Below are 19,456 nucleotides of genomic sequence, written 5' to 3' on the forward strand. Positions count from 1 at the left end.
TGATGGCTGCACAACTAGGTAAAACATATGAAAAATCACCGACTTGTACACTTAGAATGGGTGAAGTTTTTGGTATGTAAATTGTAACATATGTCCTTGAGGTCTAGAGGAAATGACGCCAGAGTAACAAGTAAATAAATATAAAATTTAAAAATTAATGAAAAAGGAAACCAACAAACAGAAACAAAATATTAGCGTGGATCAAAAAATTCAAAGTTGATTCTCTGAAAAGACCAATAAAATAGTTACTAGGAACCTAAGGAAAAAGAAGAATGAACAGAAACACAGAAGACAGAGGAGCTCCCAGATCATGATCTTTCCCACAAAAGGGACCAGGGCTCCTTGGAGAAATGGCTGTTCCCAGGATGGGACAAGGAGAGTACGAGGTCTCAGACAGCTTCTGCCACGAATGTGCTCAGAGACAAATTGTGTCAGCCAAAAGGACACACAAGCCAACTTGAAGGATACAACTGGCCAAATTGGGGTCACTTTGAGCCTCAAAACAAATAATGACAGTAATAAATAATAAGTACATTGAATTCATAAAGGTCCACATGGGTGGGGGGAGAAGGGGGTCCATGGGTATATAATGATATTCAAAAAAATAGAGGGAAGGGGAGCACTTTTTAGAGAATTCCAGATAAATGTAGAAGAAATGATAGAATTTAAAAACTATAATTTTAATCCTATCATTTTGCAACTCTGATCATAATTACTGATTTAGGCAAGAATCATTAACAGATGGGGAAAACCACTGAGTGAAAGGCTGCTGGGGAAAAGGACTCCCACGTGACCTCAAATTATGATCCCATGGATTATTTTCTAATTATTTACAAACATCTTTACAAATCAATGGAAGTATAGGGTAGCCTGATATTATGCTCCTCCTGGTGTAATGCACTAGAACAGGACTTGGCAAACTATTATAGTCCACGCTCCAAATCCAGCCCATTGCCTAGTTTCCACATTTTTAAGTTGTTGGGAAAAAAATTGAAATAAAAATACTTCGCAACCCATGAAAACTACATAAAATTCAAATCTCAATGATTATAAACATAGTTTTACTGGAATACCAAACCAGTTACAGCTGGTTCTGACTCATGGGCACCCCATGTGTGTCAGAGTAGAACTGCGCTCCACAGGGTTATTGATAGCTGATTTTTTAGATGTGGATCACCAGGCCTTTCTTCCAAGGCACTTCTGGGTGGACTCTAACCTCCAACCTTCTGGTTACCTGCCGAGCACATTAACAGTTTGCACCACAAATAGACTCTTATTGGAACACAGCTACGCTCATCTGTTTACATCCTGTCTGTGGCTGTTCTCTTGCCACAACCGTAGAGTTGAGTTCTTGTGACAGACTGTATGATCTGCAAAGTCTAAAATATTTAGTATCTGGCCCTTTACAGAAAGTTTGCCGACCTCTATGTTAGAAAGTACCCATCACTTATCAAGTAACATGCCAGAAAGGTTTAACCTGAATCTAATCACGAGGAAACAATCGGACAAATCCAAGGGTATGGGACGTTTCACAAGACAACTTGCCTGGACCCTTCAAAAAATTCAATTAAAAAAAACCAATTAAAAGATACTAGTGAGAGATAATAACCAAATGTAATGCATGAAGTCTGATTAGATCCTGGACCAGGAGAAAAAACAGCAATAAAAGACATTTTGGGGACAACTGGGGAGATTTGAGTATGGACTATAAATTAGGTAGTATTGTGGAATTATTAATTTTCCTAAGGATGATAAAGGTATTATGGTAATACATCCTTATTTTTAGGAGATGCATGTCGACATTCAGGAGTTGAAATGTCATGATTTCTGCAACTTTCAGGGAAGAAAAAGGGCAGGTGAAAAAACGTGTATGTGAGAGAGAAAGTGAGATAAATAAATGTAGCAAAGTGTTAATAATTCATGAATCTAGGTGAGGGGTATACAAGTATTCACTGTGCTTGTATTTTAACTTTTCTGTGATTTAAAATTTCTAAATAAGAAGTTAGGGGAAAAAACAGGTCCTTTATCTGTACACTACTTTTCTTTAAAAGTGTTCAAAATACTTCTGATTTTTATTTAACGACCTCACAAATGTTCAATGATGAATGACTTAGCTTCACAAAACCCCATGACATACTATTAGAAATAAGCAATATCCTCAATTCGTAAATGGGAAAGTAGAGGTCAAGGTTCAAGGCTACGTAAAATAGTGACAGATAAGATTCGATTTTGAAGTTTCCTGTTGAACAGTCCCCCTCTTGTCATTAACTGGCATATAGAAGTCCAACATTCCCATGTTTCACAAAAAGATGCTGGATGACCTTAAGAGCTTAGTGCTACCTTTAAGTGTTTCAGGAGTTCTCTGCCTAAGTCCCGGTCCAATTTGATGGCAAACACAATATGTAGAATAATGGTGCCTTCCACATGACGAAGTTCACCTGATGGTACGGTAAGAAGATCCAATAGCCTAAACAATTCAACAGAAAAATATGCGCTGTAGTTTTGGTCAAGAGACAACAGTGAGGGTGCTCAGGTGAACAAATAGACCAAGTCAGGCTGAACTCACATAACCATTGAAGGCAGGCAGCAAGGAGATATTCTATAGTCATTATTTTCACTACTTTACCTCATACTCTCTTCCCAGTCCAATCCAATTCAATCAGGCTCCGTCCCTCCCTAACTCCCAAGTCACTAAGACTGTTCTTGTAAGGGTCAACCTCTATGTTGCCAAAACCAATAATCAAGGCCCATTTTAATTAATGTCTCAGCAGATTCAACAGAGATGACCACTTCTTTCTTGAAATACTTTCTTCTTTGGGCTCCCAGGGGTGTCACTGGCCTCTTCTCGGTTTTTCCTAATGGCTTGTCCTCTTCCACTGCTCAACCTTTAAATGTGGAATGCCTCTGAACTCGCTCTTTGGCGCCTTTCTCTTCTCTCCACACTCCTCCCTGGTGTCCCCATCCAATCACAATTACAGATTGCCTGCTCAACACCTCCATATGGGATGTCAACATACATCTCAAACTTAACGTGCTCAAAATTGAGCTTATTATTTCCCCCCAAAATCTGCTACTCTCTCAGTCTTTCCTACCTCATTATACGGGACCACCTTCTTAACTGCTCAAGCCAAGTAAGTAGGAGCCATTCTAGAGTAGACGCAGTAGGTTTCACCAGGGTTAATAGCTTCTGCAGTCAAATGGCCTGGATTCCCTGGATTCAGACTGGCTGTACAACCTTGGGAGAGTCCTTAACCTCTCTGTGCCTCGGTTCCCTTACCCATACATACAGATAAAATAGGGTTGCTCTGAGGTTTAAAGTGCTTAGAATAGCACCTGGCACAAGTAAACACTACTACAAATGCTTGCTTTTACTAGCCCACCCCCACCATTTCCACTCTGTCAGCAGATCCTGTTGTCTCTATCTCCGAAAGATATTCCAGATTACCCACTTCTCTTCATTTTCCTACTGCCACCCTAATCCAAGTCAGCATCACCTATAACTTGGATTATTAGAATATCCTTGTAACTGGTCTCCCTCTCCTACTCTTGCTTCCCCCTCCCAATTCATTGGCCATACAACAGGCAAAATAACCTTTACACATCAATCAGGTTTCACAAGATTGTTTACAGACTGCCATTAGCTTTCCATATCTTTAACCTCATTTATAAAGTCCTAGGTGATCTAGCCCTACATACATGTCTGTTTTTGTCTTGGACTACCATACTCTCTCCTACTACACTCCAGCTACAGTCTTCTTCCTTTCTCAGACATGTCGTACTTGTGTCCTGCCTTTATACTGTTCCCTAACCTGGAATGACCTCTCATCTATGTATTGTGGCTCTTTCTTTTCATCCTCATCTCAGTTAAAATAGCATCTTCTCAGAGCGGTTTCCCCTGATCACTCAATCTAAAGTAACTATGCTGTCACTACCACATAATCCATTTAAATTATTTGCATAGCACCTTCCGCTGTAATACTTTGTTATTTCTTTATTTTTCTGTTCTCTTCTCACTAAGAAAACCCTGGTGGTGTAGTGGTTAAGCGCTACAGCTGCTAACCAAGAGACAGCAGTTCGAATCTGCCAGGAGCTCCTTGGACACTCTATGGGGCAGTTCTACTCTGTCCTATAGGGTCGCTATGAGTTGGAATCGACTCGACGGCAGTGGGTTTGGTTTTTGGTTTGGTCTTCTCACTAATTTAAGCTCCATGAGAGCAGGGACCTTGTCTGACCGGTTCATCACTGTTTCCTCAAGGCCAAATAGTTCCTGGCAGAGAGCTGTTGTTGTTAGGCGCCGTCAAGTCAATTCGGACTCACAGTGACCCCATGTGTGACAGAACGAAACACTGCCCTGTCCTGTGCCACCCTCATAATCGTTGTTATGCTTGAGCCCATTGTTGCAGCCACTGTGTCAATCCATCTCGTTGAGGGTCTTCCTCTTTTTCGCTGACCCTCTACCAAGCACGATGTCCTTCTCCAGGAACTGGTCCCTCCTGATAACATGTCCAAAGTATGTGAGATAGAGTCTCACTATCCTTGTTTCTAATGAGTGTTCTGGCTGTACTTCTTCCAAGGCTGATTTGTTCATTCTTCTGGCAGTCCATGGTATATTCAATAACCTTTGCCAACACCGTAATTTTGGTACAGAATAGACACTTAATAAACAGCTTTTTAGCTTGCAATTTCCGGAACAGTTATTGTTATATACCCAGAAAGGGGCAGATAAAAGAGCTGAAGAGGTTATACTGTTAACTTTATACCTGAGTAGTTAGGAAATAAGTAGGGAGTTCTGTGCTGAAATGAAGGTAGGAGGTGAAAAGGAAGATAACAACAAAATAACTAAAACATGCAATGATAAGATGAATTTGTAAAGGTCATCTTTATTTTTACACTCTATTACTCACTCATCACCACTCTGTTCTTCATTGTGCTGTTTATCTAGCTCGTTGAAGAAGGCTATGATTCCTTCCAAAACCCTCTTTCTGCTTCCCTGAAAAAAATACAAAATAGGTAAAGTCTCTCCAAGAACGGCAAGATAACCAAATAGAATTTAAAGTACTTTCAGCTTAAAAGATTCTCAAGTACAAATTTAAATAGATAAACAACTATCGCCTAGAGTCACACTAAGAATGTACAGAATGCTTTCATGTTCAAACTGGGGTTTAAAAATCTTCGTGTCAGACTTCAAAGGGCCTACATTCCACCTTTTCTGAGATCTTTATCCCTTTTGCTACCAGAAGAAGACGTGGTAGCACAAGAGAAAATGTTTATTTTCCTTGGCTGAGGAGCATGACCTTTTCACTAGATCATCTTACTATCCATCTATAAAGCACCTATACCCTAGTATGTAAACCAAGGGTATGAATAAGCTGAAAGGCCCTAACTGGTCATTCCTCTACAATTAAAGAGAAATAATTTTCTATTTATACCTTTGAGGACAGAATCAGAAGCTGGTAGACCAAAGGTGGTATTTCTTGAAGGTTCAATTTGGGGAACATCTTCAACACTTTCTCCGTCACAAATTCCACCTCTTCTGCAGACAGAGGGACATCCCTGCGGACCAAAGATTATAAAGGCTATAGTCAGAGCGTAATTGTCCTGTTTTTAGAAATATAACTTGGGATTCACAATGGTTAATATTTCATTAAAATTTTTTACAGAAATAAAATTTGGGAGCAATGAATAAAGGAGATACTAGCATATGAAAACTGTCCCTTTTGATTTCTAACAAAGGCCCTTTAAGGGGACAAATAACCTTACCTCAAGAAAGTGACGATGGAAACAAACCATAAAGTTACACTTTAAATAACTAAAGCCAAAAAGGGGGGGAAAGCCTGTAGCAGAACAAGGCAGCAATACTCTTACTTATGGAAGTGTGGGGCTGAGCTTGCTATGTTTCAATTTTGAACAGGCAAGTTCGCAAAGCAGGATATAAACAGTAAAAGGAATAATGATGCTTACTTGAACATGGACGTGAGCTGGATCACATATTGCTGATCCCATCTGGTTAAAGAAAATGACAAAAAATATGGAAGTTTATTTCATTTTCATTTGTTTAAAAATAAATCAAATTTTAATAAATTTAAAAATATAGGCTACTGATTTTGCATCAGTAGGAAATAAAATAAAAGGATTGGCATTTAAAACAAACAAAAAAAATAGCAGTTTTTACCTATCAGACTGGCAAAATAAAACAGTCTGATGATACCCAATGCTGGTGAAATTGTGGGGAAACAAATACCCTTCACATACTACCGCAGGGACTGCACACTGGGCTAACCCTTCTGGAGAGACAAGCTGGCAATATCTATCAACTTTAAAAATGTACATAACCACAGACCCGCCCAACTCACTACTAGAAACAGACCCCATGTACGTGTTTGTACAAGGATCTAGATATGTAAGGATGTTCACTACAACATTTTTTGTAATAGCAAGAATTGGAAACAACCAAAGAATCCAACAACTGAAGATTAGCCAAGTAATACAACAGTCTACTACAGAAGCATTAAAAAGAATGATGTAGAGTTTTATATGCTGATATGAACAGATGAAGGAGCCCTGGTGGTGCAGTGGTTTAAGTGCTCAGCCGCTAACCGAAAGGTCAGCGGTTTGAACCCACCAGTCAATTCACGGGAAAAAGATGTAGCAGTTTGCCTGCATAAAGATTAGAGCTTTGGAAACCCTATGGGGCAGTTCTACTCTTTCCTATAGAGTCACTATGAGTTGGAATCAACTTGATGCCAACAGGTATGAACGGATGTGTTAAATAAAAAATAGAAAGTACACTGCAATGTGTATTGAATACTGAATAAACCCTTTTGTGTAATTAAAAACAAATAAATGGATAAATATACACATGCTGATAAAAAAAAAAATTTTTTTTTTTTTCCTAAAATTACTGATGGGAGAAATCTCAAAACCATAAACAGAGGTAATCTCTGGTTTAGATAATCTTGAGTATTCTTTGAAATATACCCAAGTGTAACCTTAAAAATGATATGTATGAAGACATATATGGAAGATGAAACATTCTCATTATATAGGCAGTGAAATAGGAATACTAAGTTAAAAAAGAATTTTATAATTCAGTATTCTCTATTTCACTGACTATATAATAAGGATATTTCATCTATGTATGTCTTAATGCTTTTCATTTTTAATGGCTACAAATTTCATGGAGTGGCTCTACCTTAACTTACATAGCTTATATACTATAATTTACATGTTTCTATCATTATATGGGAAACCCTGGTTGCATAGTGGTTAAGTGCTACAGCTGCTAACCAAGAGGCTGGCAGTTCAAATCTGCCAGGCGCTCCTTGGAAACTCTATAGGGCAGTTCTACTCTGTCCTATAGGGTCACTACGAGGCGGAATCGACTAGACGGCAGTGGGTTTGGTTTTGCGTTTATCATTATATGCTTAAGTTGCTTACAAATTTCTGGGTGGAACATGTTCATGTATGTTTTTCTTAGGGTAGATTCCCAGAAATACAATTATTGGTTAAAGGATACCAAAACCACTTGCATATCTACCACCACACCACTCCAGTTAAAAAAATATATATGCATATCCAGAGAGAGGGAGAGGTAGAGAGATAGATATGCATACATATAAAAGGGTGACTTTCCTGACCTGGAAAATTAAGGATATTGGGACTCCAAATAATGCTTAAAGGACTAAATTGCTTTGTTAAGATGGACAGAGTCAGGTAAACAGAAACTCTATGTCTTAGATCACAGAATATAGTAAATACCCTCTTTCTCAAAAATTAAAAAAAAAAAAAAAAAAAAAACCTTGCCGTCGAGTCAATTCCAATTCATAGTACCCCTATACGACAGAGCGGAACTGCCCCATAGAGTTTCCAAGGAGCACCTGGTGGATTCCAACTGCCAGCCTTTTGGTTAGCAGTCAAAGCTCTTAACCACCACGCCACCAGGGTATCCCTCAAAATTCATCACAGATTAAATGGTCTTATAGTGGCACATTACAAACAATAAAACAGACTGAAAAAATTTCACAGATATAAATTCCTGAAATAAATGGTAGCTCTGTCTTTGGCCACTTGTGGTCCTGAGAAAGCTCTATACGTGAATGAGAAAGACTCACCTGCCAGAACAGAGGGTGTTAATCAACTGCTTCTTATATTCTTCCCCACTCAGTTCACCTAAAAATGCAAAATAAACTGAGAAATAAATTTGATTAAGTGAATAGTGAAAGTATCTGAAAATTATAAGAAAATTACCTTTCCCATCAGTCAGATTTTCCTTTTTGGCAGCAAGGGCAGTGAGAATAATGGGTAACAACTCCAAAGATTTTCCATTCACTAGGCTGCCCTCTCTGACAGCATCAATAAACTCATTGACTAATTCAACCAAAAATGGTCCCGGAAAATTGTGAGCCTGAAAGTTCATGGAAAAAATGTTAAGCAGAAATCCAGACATTTGATATCTCTTCCCAAGAAATAAGCTCTCTTCCTGAATTAACAGAATTAATGTTGAAACCCAGAACTGGTCCTTTAAGGGACTCATGGAATCATTCTGCTGGTACATACTCAAACTGTAAAGGACTTAAAGGTCATAAGCCTCCACTGGTTTCTTAATGTTTTCAAATATGCCAACTCTTCAAAGAGATTTATGTCCATGATACCAGAAACCTAATGTAACATCTAGGTGGTTTATGGTCCATCCATCAAGTTTTTGTTTTTAAATAATAGTTCTTACTCAAACTATACTAGGCTTTGCACAGGTAAGTTTTCCTTTCCTCAACAAATTATAAACCCCAAAAATCCACTTTCCCAAATTTTTCTCTTCTATCTTACCTCCAGCATCAGTAATCCTATGATCTCAGATGCTACTTCTTTCTGCAAATCCCCTGATTCCACCAACTGGATACAAAATGTGTATATCTTATGTCTCCTAAGGGCTCCAGCTTCCTCAGAGCAGGGGGAACCTTATTGTTTTAAACAGGTGGTACAGAAAAAAAGAAGTCTTATAAGGTTGAAGGGCAATTAGGAAAAACAAATACGTTTGTAGTTTAATATAGAAACCAAACCCATTGCCGTCGAGTCAATATCGACTCATAGCGACTCTACAGGACAGAGTAAAACTGCCTCACAGGGTTTCCAAGGGGCAGCTAGTGGATTCAAACTGCTGACCTTTTGGTTAGCAGCTGTAGCTCTTAACCACTGCAGCACCAGGGATCTGGATAATATAGAAACAGAATTCTCAAATTACTAATTACTATAGTGGTGGCGAAGTGGTTAAGTGCTAAAGCTGCTAACCAAAAGGTCAGCAGTTCAAATCCACCAGGCGCTTCTTGGAAACCCTGTGGGGCAGTTCTACTCTGTTCTGTAGGGTTGCTACAAGTCAGAATTGACTCAACGGCAACGGGTTTGTATTTGATTTAGTTTATAGTGTTTATCAAGGAGCCCTGGTGGCACAGTGGTTAAAGCACTCGGCTGCTAACCGAAAGGTCAGCAGTTCTAACCCACCAGCTGCTCTGCAGGAGAAAGATGTGGCAATCGCTTCCATAAAGATTTACAGCCTTGGAAACCCTATGGGGCAGTTCTATTCTGCCCTACAGGATCACTATGAGCCGGCATGGACTCAAAGTGAGTTTGGTTTTTTTATAGTTATTTATCACAGCAGTGTCTACGCGCTTTGAAAAAGTACCTAATTTAGTGAGAGTAAAGGCACCGAAATGTTTTCTTTTTACTCCTAATTCATTACTTTGTTTTAAGAATTACATAGTGCAAGAGGAGGAAAAGCCTGGTGGCACAAATGGTTAAGCGTCTGGCTGCTGACCAAAAGGTTGGCAATTTGAACCCACTCAGCGGCTCTGCGGGCAAAAGGCCTGGCAATCTGTTTCCATAAAGATCACAGACAAGAAAACCCTATAGGGCAGCTCTACTCTGTCACATGGGGTTGCTGAGTCAAAATTGACTTGATGGCACACAACAACAACCCAAATTAAATTTCTTTAACATACAGTCATTTCAAAATGTCATCACTGAGTGAAGTCAGCATGAATTGCAGAGTGAGGACCTCCGAAAACCCTCTCCTCTATAAAGGCGATGAGAAAAATGGTAAAAATAGTCAAAATCAACTTTTTCATAACTCTGGAAATTAACTAAAAACTTGCAACAATCCAGGGAGTTTTTTTCAAAAAAGAAATAAACAACTAAAACAAATGAATCTTGGTTAAGAACAGTGAGCTTCGGGGGATTTTAACTTGCGCTAGTCTAACCTTTCTCTACACCCCAGCGGTAGTCTTGAAAATCAGTAGCCCTACAATCACACTGAAAACCAGAAGCCTAGGAGCCTTTGCAGGGAATAAAATAGGATTGGAGCTCCTCCAAAGTACAATTCTCAGGTAGCTGTCATTATTTGACCTGTCTGGCTGTTCCCTTGAAACTCACTTGTAAGGCTTGTTTCTATTTGTCATCACTCAGAACTTGGCCAATGCTAATATCCTTTTCCCCAGCGGCAGTTGTCTAAAGAATCAGCTGCAAATGATTAATACTGCAGCTGCCTGAGGTGGCAATAAACAACGGGGCAAACAACAGACTAAACCAAAAAACTTAAAAGGAAAAACTGGGGAATATGTGCATAGGGGACTTTGAAAAGCTCCAACTTACTCCTGGTAATCTAGAAAGCCACGTACACACTTAGGCCTGTGTGTGCCCAGGAAAGAACTGAGAAGACTCTAAGCTTTCACCTTGGGTTGACCTTAAAACTGCATCAGCAGGAAGCGAAGGCTAAAGCAGAATTGTAAACTGTGCCGGAGTACTAAAGTTGTGTCCCTGTTACGGGCTGAATTTTTAAAATATGTGTCAACTTGGTTAGGTCATGATTCTCACTGATTTGGCAGTTATGTAATGATATACGTTGGTGGTTATGCAATGATGTAGTCATCCTCCATTTTGTGATCTGATGTAATTACGTGCTATAAATCCTGGAACCTCTATGAGGTGGGATTAGGATGAGGTATATCTTAAGTTCCCACCCTTATTCAAGTCATACCTTTGTTTGAATCATACCTTTTATCTTGTAAGAGATAAAAGGAGAAAGGAGAAGAGAGGGACCTACTACCACCAAGAAAGAAGAGCCAGGAGTAGAGGGTGTCCTTTAAACCTGGGGTCCCTGTGCTGAAAACCTCCTAGACCCAGGGAAGGGTTGATGCCAAGATACACACAGATTTCCAAGGAACACCAGGCTCACAGATGTTGAAAGGAGACAAGAACCTTCCTCCAGCAGTGACAGAGAAAGAAAGCCCTTCCCTACAGCTAGCACCCTGAATTCGGACTTCTAGCCTTCTAAACTGTGAGAGAATACATTTGTTTGTTAAAGCCATTCACTTGTGGTATTTCTGTACAGCAGCACTAGACAACTAAAAGAGTCCCCAACACACAAGAGCCCCTTAGCAAATGCTGGGAAGCTTATTAGTTCCAGGCATTTAAGGAACTCTCTGTCCAATTATTAGCTGATCACTAATCTAAGTAGAGAATCAGTGGCCACATGCAACAAAACAATAGACTTTACAAAATTAGTTTAGGACTATCACCACAAAAACCAACAGCAATAACAACGGAATAATAACAACAAACCATGAGAGAGATCTAATTTCCAGAGTTACAACATTATATCATTTAAAATGTCCAATATTTAAGAAAATCACAAGATCTGTAGAAACAAGACTACAGCTCACACATAGAAAAAAAAAAAAAAAAAAGCAGTCAATAGAAACTGTTCCTGAGGAAGCCCAGACATTGGCGCACTAAAGAAGGACATTAAATTGGCTATTTTAAATACGTTCAAAGAACAAAAGAGCACCATGTCTGATGAACTAAAGGAAAGCATGAGATTGATGTCTCACCAAATAAAGAGAAATTATTAAAAATATACAAATAGAATAATCTCTTCAATAAATGGCACTGGGACAACTGGATCTCCATGTGCAAAAGAATGAAGTTGGACTGATACATCACACCATGTACGAAAATTAACTCAAAACAGATCAATGACCTAAATATAAGAGCTAAAACCACAAAACTCTCAGAAAGTGACACAGTGGTAAATTTTGGCACTTAATTTTTGGTAATGGGTTCTTAGATAGGAAAAGCATGAGCAACAAAACTAAAAACAAATAAACTGAATTTCATCAAAATTAAAAACTTCTGTCCATCAAAGGACTTTACCAAGAAAGTGATAACCTACAGAATAGAAGAAAATATTTGATGAGCATATATTGAATATGGGTCTAGTATCTAGAAAATATAAACAACTTTTACAAATCAACAACAAGACAGACAACGCAATTAAAAAAATGGACAAAGGACTTGGATAGCCCTTCCTCCAAAGTCACACAAACGGGTATAAGTACATGAAAGATACTCAATGTCGTTAGAACAATGCAAATCAAAATCACAGTAAGATACTACTTCACACCTACTAGGATGACTATTACCAAAAAAAAAAAAAACAACAGAAAATAACAAGTGTTGATGAGCATATGAAAAAATGAGAACACTCATCTATTGCTGTAGGAATGTAAAATGGTGTAGCTACTGTAGAAAACATTTCGTGGCTCCTCAAAGAGTGAAACATAGAACTAACATTCCAAAACCAAAAAAAAAACCACTACTGTCAAGTCTATTCCAACTCATAGCAACCCTACAGGACAAAGCAGAACTGCCCCATAGGGTTTCCAAGGAGTGGCTGGTGGAGTCAAACTGCTAACCTTTTGGTTAGCAGCCACAGCTCTTAACCACTGTGTTACCAGGGCTCCTAGAACTAACATATGACCCAGCAATTCCACTCCTAAGTATATGCCCAAAAAGACTTGAAAGTAGGGACTTAAATAGATACCCATACACCAGTGTTCACTGCAGCACTATTCACAATACCCAAAAGGTGGCAACAACCCAAGTGACCAGTAACAACTGAATGAGTAAATAAAATTTGACATGTCAATACAATGGAATATTATTCAACTATTAAGAAAAATGAAGTTATACATGCTACAACACGGATGAATCTTGAAAACATGATGTGTGCAACTGGTCAAACACAAGAAGACAAACATAGTATGATTTCACTTACATAAAATATCTGGCATAGGCAAATACATAGAAAGAAAAGTCTATTTGTGATTATCAGGAACTGGAGAGAAAGAAAAATGGGGAGTTAATGCTTAAAGGGTACTGAGTTTCTGTTTAGGGAGATGAAAAAAATTTGAAAATAGATAATGGTGATGATGGCACAACATGGTGAATGTAATTAATGTCACTGAATTGTACACTTCAAAGCAGTTACAGGAGTCGGAGCCAAGATGGCGGAATAGACAAGACGCTTCCGGCGAGCCCTCTTTACAACAAAGACCTGAAAAAACAAGTGCAACAAGTATATTTGTGACAAGCTGGGAGCCCTGACCTTCAAAGGCAATCTCAGAAAACGAACTGAAGGGCGGGGGAGGAAGAGACCGTTCAGAAGCTGAAAGGAGTTACCGGACCTGAATCGCGAGGAGGCCTCAGGCACCATTCCTGGAGTGGCTGCGGCGGCGGGCTGGTACTAGCATTCGGCCGCAGTCTCCTCCAGCAGAAGCCAGCCACACAGCCTACTCACACCGCTGGAACCTGAGGAGAAGGGCGCTCACGGAAAAAGCTAAGTGCTTGTGTATATTTTCATGCGCCCCCCCTACCCACAAACCGGCTTCAGCGGCCGAATTCCCTGGGCCTGAAATAGGCACTGTTGAGCACCTAGAGCCATCCTCTTGGCCTTGGGGAGAGAAAAAACTTGCATTTGGGGGAAAAGATAATTTGCTAGCTCCTTTTACCGTGGGAGCTCAGGACAGAAGCAGCTCCTGTCCAGGCATAAACCGTCCGTGGACTTTGAGCACCTTTCCCTTCTGCATGGACCTGTGTGGGCCTATTTCGGGAGAACAGGCCCTTGTTGGCAGACTCCAACCATTTCAGTTGTGCAGTGGAGAGGTGGGTGTTTGATGTTTGACATTGCTTTGCCTATTAAACAAGGTCCTCACCTACCCACATCAGGGACCTAAGGACTGGTAGCTCCACTCAGGTCACCCAGCCACCCACGACAGGGGTGCAAAGATAACTAGTATCTCCCAGTCCTTACAACCAAAAACTTTGGGTGCCCATAGTCCATCTGCAGAACCCACCCACCTGCACGCCCTAGGGAACAGGGACGAGCTTTCCTCAGAGACATTTGGGGATTGGTTCTCAGTCCCCTGCCTTGTTCAGAGCATAACCCTCTGCTGCGATCAGATACCGGTATATATGCCAATCACCCCTACTCCTCTAAGACTACAGGACAGAGCCTGTACCACACACTTGATGATCAGCCACCTGGAAACATGAGCTGAGTTCATACAAGAAAACTGAATGGGCTCCTAGACTGATATACCTGATAACAGCTCTAGCCATCTGGGGACAGGACATCAGAGCTCCAAAGGCGAAAATAATCAAGCTAGCTCATTCAAGCAACCCATGGGGTATACCAAACCAAAACAAAGAAAGAAGCTACGACACAGTAAGCAAGCATAAACTAATACAATAACTTATAGATGGCTCGGAGACAACAGTCAGTACTGAGTCACATAAACAAACAGACAATGATCACCTCAACAGGCTCTCAAAACAAAGAATCCAGGGATCTTCTAGATGAAAGTGCATTCCTGGAATTACCAGATGCAGAATACAAAAGTTTAACATACAGATCCCTTCAAGACATCAGGAAGGAAATGAGACAATACACAGAACAAGCCAAGGAACACACATATTAAGAAACTGAAGAAATTAGAAAGACTATTCAGGAACCTAATGAAAAGTTTAATAAGCTGGAAAAATCCATAGACAGCAATCAGAAATTCAGAAGATTAACAATAAAATTACAGAATTAGACAAAATAGAAAGTCAGAGGAGCAGAACTGAGCAAGTGGAAGCTAGAATTTCTCAACTCGAAAATAAATCACTTGGCACTAATATACTTGAAGAAAAATCAGAGAAAAGAATTAAAAAAAATGAAGAAACCTTAAGAATCATGTGGGACTCTATCAAGAGAAATAACCTATGAGTGATTGGAGTACCAGAACAGGGAGGGATAACAGAAAATACAGAGAGAATTGTTGAAGATGTTGGCAGAAAACTTCCCTGGTGTCATGAAAGATGAGAAGATATCTATCCAAGATGCTCATCGAACTCCACATAAGGTAGATCTTAAAAGAAAGTCACCAAGACGTATTATAATCAAACATGCCAAAACCAAAGATAAAGAGAGCAGCGAGGGATAAATGAAAAGTCACCTACAAAGTAGAGCCAATAAGAATAAGCTCGGACTACTCGGCAGAAACTATGCAGGCAAGAAGGGAATGGGATGACATATTTAAAAAACTGAAGGAAAAAAACTGCCTGCCAAGAATCATGTATGAAGCAAAACTGTCTCTTAAATATGAAGGTGAAATTAAGACATTTCCAGATGAACACATGTTTAGGGAATTCGTAAAAACCAAACCAAAACTACAAGAAATACTAAAGGGAGTTCTTTGGTTAGAAAATCAATAATATCAGGTATCAACCCAAGAGTAGAGCACTGGGCAGAGCAACCAGAACTCAACCCAGACAGGGAAATCCAAAAAAACAAAGCAAGATTATTTTAAAAAAAGCTCAAAACAGGGTAACAGCAATGTTATTATATAAAAGAAGACAACATTAGAATAATAAAGAGGGACTAAGAAATGTAATCATACACCTTCCATATGAAGAGGAAGATACAGCAATACAAGGAAATAAAAGTTAGTTTTAAATTTAGAAAAATAGGGGTAAATAATAAGGTAACCACAAAGGAGACAAACTATCCTACTCATCAAAATAAAATACAAGAAAAAAAAATAGAGACTCAACAGAAACAAAATCAACAACAAATATGAGGAAAGGACAATATATAATCCACTCAGCACATAAAATTAAGTGGGAAAAAGAAACTGCCAACAACACACAAAAAAAGACATCAAAATGATAGCACTAAATTCATACCTATCCACAATTACCCTGAATGTAAATGGACTAAATGCACCAATAAAGAGACAGAGAGTGGCAGAATGGATTAAAAAAACAAGATCCGTCTATATGCTGCCTAAAAGAAACACACCTTAGACTTAGAGACACAAACAAACAAAAACTCAAAGGATGGAAAAAATATATCAAGCAAACAACAAGCAAAAAAGAGCAGGAGTGGCAATATTAATTTCTGACAAAATAGACTTTAAAGTTAAATCCATCAGAAAGGATAAGGAAGGACACTATATAATGATTAAAGGGACAGTACACCAAGAAGATATAACCATATTAAATATTTATGCACCCAAAGACAGGGCTGCAAGATACATAAAACAAACTCTATCAGCATTGAAAAGTGAGATAGACAGCTCCACAATAATAGTAGGAGACTTCAACACACCACTTTCATGGAAGGACAGGACATCCAGAAAGAAGCTCAATAAAGACACATAAGATCTAAATGCCACAGTCAACCAACTTGACCTCGTAGACATATACAGAACACTCCACCCAACAGCAACCAAGTATACTTTCTTTTCTAGTGCACATGGAACATTCTCTAGAACAGACCACATATTAGGTCATAAAGCAAGCCTTAGCAAAATCTGAAACATTGAAATATTACAAAGCATCTTCTCTGACCATAAGGCCATAAAAGTGGAAATCAATAACAGGAAAAACAGGGAAAAGAAATCAAACACTTGGAAGCTGAATAATACCCTGCTCAAAAAAGGCTGGATTATAGAAGACATTAATGATGGAATAAAGAAATTCAGAGAATCCAATGAGAATGAAAACACTTCGTATCAGAACCTCTGGGACACAGCAAAAGCGGTACTCAAAGGCCAATTTATATCAATAAATGCAGACATCCAAAAAGAAAGGGCCAAAATCAAAGAATTATCCCTACAACTTGAACAAATAGAAAGAGAGCAACAAAAGAAACCCACAGGCACCAGAAGAAAACAAATAATAAAAATTAGACCTGAACTAAATGAAATAGAAAACAGAAAAACAATTGTAAGAATTAACAAGACCAAAACCTGGTTTTTTAAAAAAATCAACAAAATTGATAAACCACTGGCCAAACTGACAAAAGAAAAACAAGAGAGGAAGCAAATAACCTGAATAAGAAATGAGATGGGCGATATTACAACAGACCCAACTGAAATTAAAAGAATCATATCAGATTGCTATGAAAAATTGTACTCTAACAAATTTGAAAATCTAGAAGAAATGGATGAATTCCTAGAAACACACTACCTACCTAAACTAACACAAACAGAGGTAGAACAACTAAATAGACCCATAACAAAAAAAGAGATTAAAAGGTAATCAAAAACTCCCAACAAAAAAAAGCCCTGGTCCGGAAGGCTTCACCACAGAGCTCTACCAAACTTTCAGGGAAGAGTTAACACCACTACTACTAAAGGTATTTCAGAGCACAGAAAAGGACGGAATACTACCAAACTTATTCTACGAAGCCACCATATCCCCGATACCAAAACCAGGTAAAGACACCACAAGAAAAGAAAATCACAGACCCATATCCCTCATGAACTTACATGCAAATATCCTCAACAAATTCTAGCCAATAGAATTCAACAACATATCAAAAAAATAATTCACCATGACCAAGTGGGATTCATACCAGGTATGCAGGGATGGTTCAACATTAGAAAAACAATTAATGTACCCCACCACATAAATAAAACAAAAGACAAGAATCACAAGATTTTATCAATTGATGCAGAAAAGGCATTTGACAAAGTTCAACACCCATTCATGATAAAAACTCTCAGCAAAACAGGAATAGAAGGAAAATTCCTCAACATAATAGAGGGCATTTATTAAAGCCAACAGCCAACATCACCCTAAATGGAGAGAGTCTGAAAGCATTCCCATTGAGATCGGGAACCAGACAAGGATGCCCTTTATCACCACTCTCATTCAACATTGTGCTGGAAGTCCTAGCCAGAGCAATTAGGCTAGATAAAGAAATAAAGGGCATCCAGATTGGCAACGAAGAAGTAAAATTATCTCTATTTGCAGATGACATGATCTTATACACAGAAAACCCTAAGGAATCCTCCAGAAAACTACTGAAACTAATAGAAAAGTTCAGCAGGGTATCACGATACAAGATGAACATACAAAAATCAGTTGAATTCCTCTACACCAACAAAAAGAACATCGAAGAGGAAATCACCAAATCAATGCCATTTACAGTAGCCCCCAAGAAGATAAAATACTTAGGAATAAATCTTACCACAGATGTAAAAGACTTATACAAAGAAAACTACAGTACACTTCTGCAAGAAACCAAAAGAGTCTTATATAAGTGGAAAAACATACCTTACTCATAGGAAAACTTAACATTATAAAAATGTCTATTCTACCAAAAGCGATCTATACATTTAATGCAATTCTGATCCAAATCCCAACGACATTCTTTAATGAGATGAGAAACAAATCACCAACTTCATATGGAAGGGAAAGAGGCCCTGAATAAGTAAAGCATTACAGAAAAAGAAGAACAAAGTAGGAGGCCTCACACTACCTTATTTTAGAACATATTATTCCACTACTGTAGTCAAAACAGCCTGGTACTGGTACAACAACAGATACATAGACCAATGGAACAGAATTGAGAACCCAGACATAAATTCATCCACATATGAGCAGTTGATATTTGACAAAGGCCCCAAAACAGTTAAATGGGGAAAAGATAAGTCTTTTTAACAAATGGTGCTGGCATAACCGGATATCCATCTGCAAAAAAATGAAAAAGGACCGATACCTCGCCCCATGCACAAAAACTAACTCAAAATGGATCAAAGACCTAAATATAAAATCTAAAACGATAAGGGTCAAGGAAGAAAAAATAGGGACAACGTTAGGAGCCCTAATACATGGCATAAACAGTATACAAAACATTATTAAGAATGCAGAAGAAAAACTAGATAACTGGGAGCTCCTAAAAATCAAACACCTATGCGCATCCAAAGACTTCACCAAAAGAGTAAAAAGACTACCTACAGACTGGGAAAAAGTTTTTAGCTATGACATTTCTGATCAGCACCTGATCTCTAAAATCTACATGATACTGCAAAAACTCAACTACAAAAATACAAATAACCCAAATAAAAAATGGGCAAAAGAGATGAATAGACACTTCAATAAAGAAGACATTCAGGTAGCTAACAGAGACATGAGGAAATGGTCACCATCATTAGCCATTAGAGAAATGCAGATCAAAACTACAATGAGATTTCATCTCACTCCAACGAGGCTGGCATTAATCCAAAACACACAAAATAATAAATGTTGGAGAGGCTGTGGAGAGATTGGAACACTTATACACTGCTGGTGGGAA

At 38.7% G+C, this 19,456-nt stretch overlaps 1 protein-coding gene across 4 annotated transcripts in view; it reads right to left on the reverse strand.

Moving 5' to 3' along the window:
- Window positions 1-19,456, reverse strand: part of FANCI (FA complementation group I) — a 95,931-nt gene that overhangs the window by 47,835 nt on the left and 28,640 nt on the right. For all 4 annotated transcript variants that reach the window (XM_049905459.1, XM_049905458.1, XM_049905461.1 and 1 more), the window contains exons 4-10: window positions 8,824-8,954; window positions 8,248-8,404; window positions 8,112-8,169; window positions 5,962-6,003; window positions 5,430-5,553; window positions 4,905-4,990; window positions 2,341-2,467 (exon numbers count right to left, since the gene is read on the reverse strand). In XM_049905459.1, coding sequence (XP_049761416.1) covers window positions 2,341-2,467; window positions 4,905-4,990; window positions 5,430-5,553; window positions 5,962-6,003; window positions 8,112-8,169; window positions 8,248-8,404; window positions 8,824-8,954 — 725 coding nt within the window. The remainder of the gene's footprint in view (window positions 1-2,340; window positions 2,468-4,904; window positions 4,991-5,429; window positions 5,554-5,961; window positions 6,004-8,111; window positions 8,170-8,247; window positions 8,405-8,823; window positions 8,955-19,456) is intronic.

The sequence above is a fragment of the Elephas maximus genome, chromosome 13 (assembly GCF_024166365.1).
Source record: "Elephas maximus indicus isolate mEleMax1 chromosome 13, mEleMax1 primary haplotype, whole genome shotgun sequence".
NCBI classification, from domain to species: Eukaryota; Metazoa; Chordata; class Mammalia; order Proboscidea; family Elephantidae; genus Elephas; species Elephas maximus.